Source organism: Podarcis bocagei (assembly GCF_964188305.1).
Source record: "Podarcis bocagei genome assembly, chromosome: 13".
NCBI classification, from domain to species: domain Eukaryota; kingdom Metazoa; phylum Chordata; class Lepidosauria; order Squamata; family Lacertidae; genus Podarcis; species Podarcis bocagei.
In genome coordinates, this window is record NC_138138.1 from 30,471,109 (window position 1) to 30,478,840 (window position 7,732).

Below are 7,732 nucleotides of genomic sequence, written 5' to 3' on the forward strand. Positions count from 1 at the left end.
AGATCAACAAAGATTCAAACCTTCTACCCAATTCTACTCTGGGATTCCAGATCTATGATAATATGTTCCAAGCAAGATTAAACTATGATATCACACTGTCCTTGCTGTCAGCAAAGAAAAACAGCTTCCCTAATACCAGGTGCAGAATGCAAAAGATGTTGGCAGTCATTGGAGCACTTGGCTCTGAAGCTTCTATGCAAATAGCCACTCTCTTAAGCCTCTACCAGATTCCACAGGTAGGGTTGTGTGGAGAGAAAGTTTACAGATAACTGTGCAAGAGATGAAATTTCAGTGTTTCTCATGTTTGACAAGTTGAAATTTCTGATGTTTAAGTACAAAAAAGCACCAGAGATATGAGTTTATATAGATGAGTGATCAGAAATCTGATTTGTGCTTTCTGCTGTGATTCCCCTTTCGAAAACTCATCTATTTGTATATGGATTTATATGTTCTTTAGGCAGTCTGAGTTGCTTTCAGCCTAGGTTGAGACATGTATTTCCACCAGCAGAAATGTACTGCCTTTATTTGGTGCATGAGCAGCTCACAGAAACTGCACCATATGAAGATCAAGTTGTATGTGCACTGCACTGTAGTTGTGTGCCCAACTATATCATATACTTCAAACTAGAATATGCTTTTTATATGACAAATGAGTTGTTGCCAGCCATCCTTGAGCAGTTTGTTTCTTTTTTCTTTTTTAGAAAAGTAGAGTGTACCCACTCTTTTTGTTTCAACCTGCATTTTTTAAGAGGCATGATATTCTCATTTTTGTTTGTTTGTTTGTTTATGACACACTGCTGAAATACCAATAGGCCCCATCTATATTGTCATTCCACTGACTTTTGAAGACATATGTGTTTACACAGAAATTCTCTTGATTACTCTACCTGTCTGTTTTAGGTAAAGTGTTGTTTTAATAAGGTTGTTTTAAGTTGTGAATATGTATATAAAATATATATGTTACATATCAAACCCATCTTCTATTCACTATGTCCAGTTTTTCATAGAACATCTGTGATATACTGCAGAACATTCATCATAGATACCGTCAGAAAAATTCTCAGTAAATGTTTTATGGGATCAACTTTGTAAAATAACAACAACAACTTTCACAGCTTAAAATACTGCATTTCCCTCTCTTTTCAGCTCAGTTATGGCTCATTTCACCCAGGACTGAGCGATAAGACCTATTTCCCTTTTACATACCAAATGGTCCCAAACGACAATACCCAGAATGAAGGGATAGTGCACTTGATAAAATATTTGGGATGGACATGGATTGGCCTTATTGTTTCAGATGATGACAGTGGTGAACGGTTTGTGCAAAGTATGAAATGTATGCTCAATGAGAATGGCATCTGTGTTGCCTTTGCAGAGAAGGCACCATTAGTCTTTCTCCAATCCTCTAGTGCATGGAATATATTTTCTAAGGGAAATATCCTGGCAACACTTCATAGGACCAAAGCCAATGTGATTGTTGCAGATGGAGACACTTACTCAATGCAAGGTTTACAGATGATGCTGTATACTGAGTATTACTTGGGAAGGAAACCCAAAGAGAAGGTTTGGATTACCACAGTCCAGTGTGATTTCACCTCAAGTGTTATTTGGAATAGCTGGAACCTGAAATACTTCCATGGCTCCTTGTTCATGACAATCCACAAAAACCATGTACCAGGATTTCAGAGTTTTCTCCAGATGTATGACCCTCACCAGCACCAAAATAGTTTATTTATGAAAATGTTTTGGGAAGCTGCATTTCAGTGCAGAACTCTAAATAAAAAGCACTGTACAGGCAAGGAAAAGTTAAATAGTCTTCCTGGGACTGTGCTTGAAATGAGCATGTCTGATCAGAGCTATAGTATCTACAATGCAGTCCATGCTTTGGCACATGCTTTACATGCTTTTCGTGCACAAGGGCAAAGAGTGAGGGGAAAACCTGCTGGATTGGATCATTGGGCACTGCTGCCATGGGAGGTAATATGAGATATTTAGTCTCAGTACTTTTGCAATGGGTGGACTAGTGTTACACATGTTGCTAGTGAAGGTCAGAAATACTGAATCTTTGATGGACTTCAAACACCTTCACTGAAGTCATTTAGTAAATAAGTAACCATAGTGAAGTTTCACAGACTTTCTGTGAAAGACTGCAAGTTCCCAAATGATGCTCAGTAGCTACTCTTAGAATGAGAGATGATATTTATAAATCCTGAGATTTGGTTTTTCCATCTAGCTCCAGGCATTTTTGAGAAAAATTCATTTCAACAGCAGTGCTGGGGAGGAGGTATTCTTTAATGAAAACATGGAGTTGTCTACTGGATCATATGACATTGTTAACTTGGTTACTTTTCCAAACAAATCTTTCATCCGAGTAAGAGTTGGAATGGTAGATTTCCAGTCTTCTAATGAAAAAATTACCATTAAGAAAGATGTCATTATATGGCCCAACATCTTCAACCAGGTGGGTAATTAAGATTTTAATAATTTGCCATTTTTCATAGTTTCCCAAAATCTGTGGGATTCAATCTAGAAAATGAAATGAATGAGTTCCATTGTTTCTCAAGACATGAGGGTTTTGGGTTTGTTTTGTTTTGTTTTTTTAAATCCTCTCAATTTGCCATGAAAGAGCTTATTCCCTTACCTCTAATAACTAAAGGCTTTAGTGACGAAGAACTTGATTTTGGCACATACCAAATTGACCTATGTAGAAAAAATAAAAAAAACCTAAACTGCCTCTGTTATTTGGATCAACTGAATCAACCTGATAACTTCACTTTAAAATGATACATAAATATCTCAATGGTGGACCAGTTAGATTACGCATAGTACTTTGACATTGCATGTGAGTGGGACAAGGTTTTCTGCCCAAGTTTTATACCCAGTTATTTTATTTTAAACACTGGAGTATGATCACTTTGTCTTTGTCTTTTTAAAACAGAGGTTAAATATACAACTTCAGGCTAAAATACAGAGAAATGAATTTATAACCTGAAATTCACCGAACTATATTTTCTTCTTTTTATGGTTAGGCATTGCCTCCTTCTATGTGCACTGAAAGATGCCCCTCTGGATACTACAAAAAAGTTCGTGAGAGTGAACCATCTTGCTGCTATTATTGTTCTCAGTGCCCCGAGGGGACCATTTCACACCAGACAGGTAGGTAATTTCAGAGGCACTATCCAAACTATATATTTCAAATATTAATTGTTTTTAATAGACAGCCTATATTATATGCCTGGATTTTTCATTCAGATCAATTGGCCGCATTGGATAAGATAATGCATAATGTTATGTTGACAATGTGTGTGTGTGGTGGTGGGGTTAAAAAGTTAGCATTCCACCACACAAAACCAACCAGACATGAGCTGTATATTACTAGATGCTTAACCTCTTCATGGTATTTTCAGATCAGTCAGATCACAATGATAAAATATTTTTGGCCTAAGGCTGAAATAAATAGGCACATACAGCTAGGATGAAAAAGGATCTATTTATTAAACGTTACATACAAATCCTACAGAAAAAACTATAGGGGAGGAAACTGGCTCAGACTAAGAAATCGCATGGCTGTAAAGGTGACAAAACCATGCAAGCCTATCCACTGACCACTTACCTGAGCCACACACTGAATGTGAGTAGAGGAAGTCTTATATCATCACCACCCTTCAAGCCTTACAACTGTCTGAATGAGGAAATTTAGCATCAACAACAGTCCCTATCCTGCTCCCAGGCTGTGCATCCTTCAGATACAGCTTTGAGAGGGACCACCCATCCACAAGGTAGCCTAAGTGAAGGGGTGCCAACTTGAATAAAATATTGGGGGGGCAGGTAAGCCCTGCCCCACATAATCAATCATATGACACGGTGCACACATACAATTTGAATGGTGATGCCCATCAACTTGCCCCTCAAATATTTTATGGGGGAAAGGGCTGAAGCCCCCCTGGCCCCTAAGATTTTGCACCTATGTCTAAGTGTGTCATCAACCTGCCCTATGAAGTTCCTTTTCCCACGTTTCTGCCAAAGTGACCAGATTCACCTATTTAAACACATGAAACTGAAATGCCAAATTAAATATCAGCCAATTGAACAATATCGTCAAATCAACCAATCAGCATGACTAGCCAAGTATTAAGGCAGCTCACCTAACAATCTCCTATTCCAATCCTACAGTATGGAAAGGGGGGGGGGGGCTTTCTCCCAAATCTAGACAAGCCAGCCAAAAATTCCTACTCAGCCCCAAAGTGACTACAGCAACTACAATGCAGAAAAGGGTGGGAGGGTGCCAAACAAGGAAAAGGAGGCTGGATGGGCTTAAATAATGCTCCTTTCAGTGTGTTGGTGTGCTGTACACACTATGTCTGTTTTCACATCAGCAAACCACATAACAGTGGGGGCTTCAGTGCCAGCTGCAAATTTTCCCCACTTCCCAAAACAATATCGGACATCAGAATAGGGATTACCTAGCTTTTGTAGATTATTGACTGATGTGCTATGTTGCATGATGTAGGCTGCATGCTGAAAAGCTCTGCCATACAGGAAATTTATGTGTGTTTTTTACAGATGCATATCAGTGTGAAACATGCCAAGAAGCTGAACATCCAAACAAGAAACAAAACAGATGTATCCCTAAGGTTACAACTTTTCTAGCCTATGATGAACCTTTAGGGAAAGGGTTGGCTTCCACTGGGCTTACTTTTGCTCTCCTCACAGTCCTGGTGCTTGCAACCTTCATTAAACACCAGAAGACACCAGTTGTCAAAGCCAACAACCGGAGCCTTACCTACCTTCTGCTAATCTCCCTTTTGCTTTGTTTCATTTGCTCCTTGCTGTTCATTGGACGACCCAGAATAACAACCTGCCTTTTCCGACAAGCTGCTTTTGGAAACATCTTTTCACTTGCACTTTCTTGTGTATTGGCCAAAACAACCACTGTGGTTGTAGCATTTCTGGCCAGAAGTCCTGGAAGCAAGATGAGGAAATGGGTGGGCAAGAGACTATCCAACTACATTATCCTTTTTTGCTCTCTTATTCAAGTTGTCATCTGTGCCATCTGGCTATTCACATCTGCCCCTTTCCCAGATCTTGATATGGTCTCACAGTCTGGGCTGATTGTAGTGCAATGTAATGAAGGCTCAGATGCTATGTTTTACATGGTCCTGGGCTACATGGGCCTTCAGGCCAGTATCAGCTTCATAGTGGCCTTCCTAGCCAGAAAGCTGCCTGATAGTTTCAATGAAGCCAAGTTTATTACTTTTAGCATGCTGGTGTTTTGCAGTGTTTGGATATCCTTCATTCCAACCTATCTGAGCACCAAGGGGAAATACATGGTGGCTGTGGAGATCTTCTCTATTTTGGTGTCCAGTGCTGGGTTACTTGGTTGCATTTTTGCCCCCAAAATGTTTATTATTTTTCTAAGGCCAGAAGTAAACACAAAGAACAATTTCTTTAGAAAAAACAATTTCACAAAATAGCTTAGGGAAATCACACTATTCTATTCCTAGAAACTGACTGCATGAGAAGCACTGGTATAAACACAGGAATTTGTAGAGTCCTTCATGGGTGCCCCTCTGCATACAAGAGAAAAAACATTGCATTTTTAAAAAATCAGTTCATGTGATAGCACTGAAATAATTAGAGAGATGCATAATGTATGTTACACTTGAAAATTTGTTGTATATGTGATCATAGTTGGCACACACCCAATATATATTTTCTTTAGTGTGTTCACTAGGGAAAAGTGAGGAGGAATTAAAGAACCTCTTAATGAGGGTGAAAGAGGAGAGTGCAAAAGATGGTCTGAAGCTCAACATCAAAAAAACGAAGATCATGGCCACTGGTCCCATCACCTCCTGGCAAATAGAAGGGGAAGAAATGGAGGCACTGAGAGATTTTACTTTCCTGGGCTCCATGATAACTGCAGTTGCTGACAGCAGTCACAAAATTAAAAGACGCCTGCTTCTTGGGAGAAAAGCAATGACAAACCTAGACAGCATCTTAAAAAGCAGAGACATCACCTTGCCGACAAAGGTCTGTATACTGTATAGTTAAAGCTTGGTTTTCCCGGTAGTGATGTATGGAAGTGAGAGCTGGACCATAAAGAAGGTTGATCGCTGAAGAATTGATGTTTTTGAATTCTGGTGCTGGAGGAAACTCTTGAGAGTCCCATGGTCTGCAAGAAGATCAAACCTATCCATTCTTAAGGAAATCAGACCTGAGTGCTCACTGGAAGGACAGATCCTGAAGTTGAGGCTCCAATACTTTGGCCACCTCATGAGAAGACTCCCTGAAAAAGACCCTGATGTTGGGAAATATTGAGGGCACAAGGAGAAAGGGAACAACAGAGGATGAGATGGTTGGACAGTGTTCTCGAAGCTACAAACATGAGTTTGACCAAACTGCAGAGGCAGTGGAAGACAGGAGTGCCTGGAATACTCTGGTCCATGGGGTCATGACTAAACAACTAAACAACAACAACAACAGTGTGTTCACAATTATCACCCAAATTTACACCCTTACATTAAAAAAAATCGTCCAGACTGGACTATGATAATTCCCACTGTGCATGCTGCCCTTTAAAAGTCCAGAAACTAAAATTGACTACAAAATTAGGCCAACTGAAAGGTGTTTAGGAGGGGTGGGGGTAGAAATCAGGACATATCACTTTTCTGTCATGTGCCAGGCAGGGTCATCACCTTAAGAATATTATTGCCTGTTTATCTGTTTGTTTTGTAACACAAAACCCCCCAATAAAAACTAATTTTTTAAAAAAGGATTACTGTTCTACAGAGGAAATATCTGGTATGTATTATTGCTGGTGGCCGACCTCAGAGGATATTGAGTGATGGCAACAATAATAGGACACATCTGCTTGTATCTCAAGTCCAATCCAGGATGGAATATGTTGGACTAGGCAGTCCAATAGTTTGACTTAATATTAAACACCATAATGTAACTCCAGTCCCTAGAGAACACAATTTTGCCACAATCGTGTATGAATGGTGAATGGTGGACATTTCTAACCCCATATTGAACAGTTTCAGGCATAAGCATTAGAGTGTGCCCATATGCTCACATCTAGTTGGTTACATGTATTAATCTCTATGAATAAAAATGATGTACTCTTAATTGGATTGTGGGGTGTATAGAGTGTAGTTTAAAGAAGCGGTAGAAAAGGGTTCTGGGAAAGTTTGTAAGCATGACTTGAAGAAGAAAGTAGATATCTTTCATGAAATCCACATGCCTCAACTTTTGGTTGTCCTTAACCTGAAAGGCAACTGGGACCTTTAAGGAGTAGCATAAAGTCGAATTAACAAAAGGGAGTAGATGATTACGCAAAGTGCTTGTGGGGAAAGTGGAATTGAATAACTTAAGTGAAGGAGAGCACACCACATCTCAAGGCAATATGTTCCCTAGTCAAACTGGGGACGTGCCTAAAATAGTTTCTACACTATTTTATTTCCCTTGAGCAGATTTCCCTTGTGTGTTTTTTTGTCCCACCTTCTCTTCTTTTATTTTTCTCTCCCAGATAAAAGTTGTATAGATAGACTCAGATATGAAAAATACACTAATATTAAGAATGTCTGCACATGTTTATTCCGTTCAGGCTTTAATAAATGGTGACACATCATACTATCCTAGAAAGGTAAAGTAAAGGTAAAGGGATCCCTTAGGTCCAGTTGCAGACGACTCTGGGGTTGCGACGCTCATCTTGCTTTATTGGCCGAGGGAG

The 7,732-nt window shown here is 39.5% G+C and overlaps 1 protein-coding gene across 1 annotated transcript; it reads left to right on the forward strand.

Moving 5' to 3' along the window:
* The first annotated feature begins 202 nt into the window (after nucleotides 1-202).
* Nucleotides 203-6,742, forward strand: LOC308570489 (vomeronasal type-2 receptor 26-like). Its single transcript, XM_081165383.1, has 3 exons — nucleotides 203-2,461; nucleotides 3,030-3,156; nucleotides 4,564-6,742. The coding sequence occupies exons 1-3, from the start codon at nucleotides 2,303-2,305 to the stop codon at nucleotides 5,472-5,474; spliced, it is 1,197 nt and encodes a 398-aa protein (XP_081021509.1). The 5' UTR covers nucleotides 203-2,302; the 3' UTR covers nucleotides 5,475-6,742.
* The last annotated feature ends 990 nt before the right edge of the window (nucleotides 6,743-7,732 follow it).

Excerpts from the sequence above, each read along its gene's own strand:
- LOC308570489 (XM_081165383.1), top strand. The coding sequence starts at position 2,303 with ATGGAGTTGTCTACTGGATCATATGACATTGTTAACTTGGTTACTTTT. Across the intron at positions 2,462-3,029 it reads GGCCCAACATCTTCAACCAG|GCATTGCCTCCTTCTATGTG; the intron begins GTGGGTAATTAA and ends TTTTATGGTTAG. Across the intron at positions 3,157-4,563 it reads GACCATTTCACACCAGACAG|ATGCATATCAGTGTGAAACA; the intron begins GTAGGTAATTTC and ends TGTTTTTTACAG.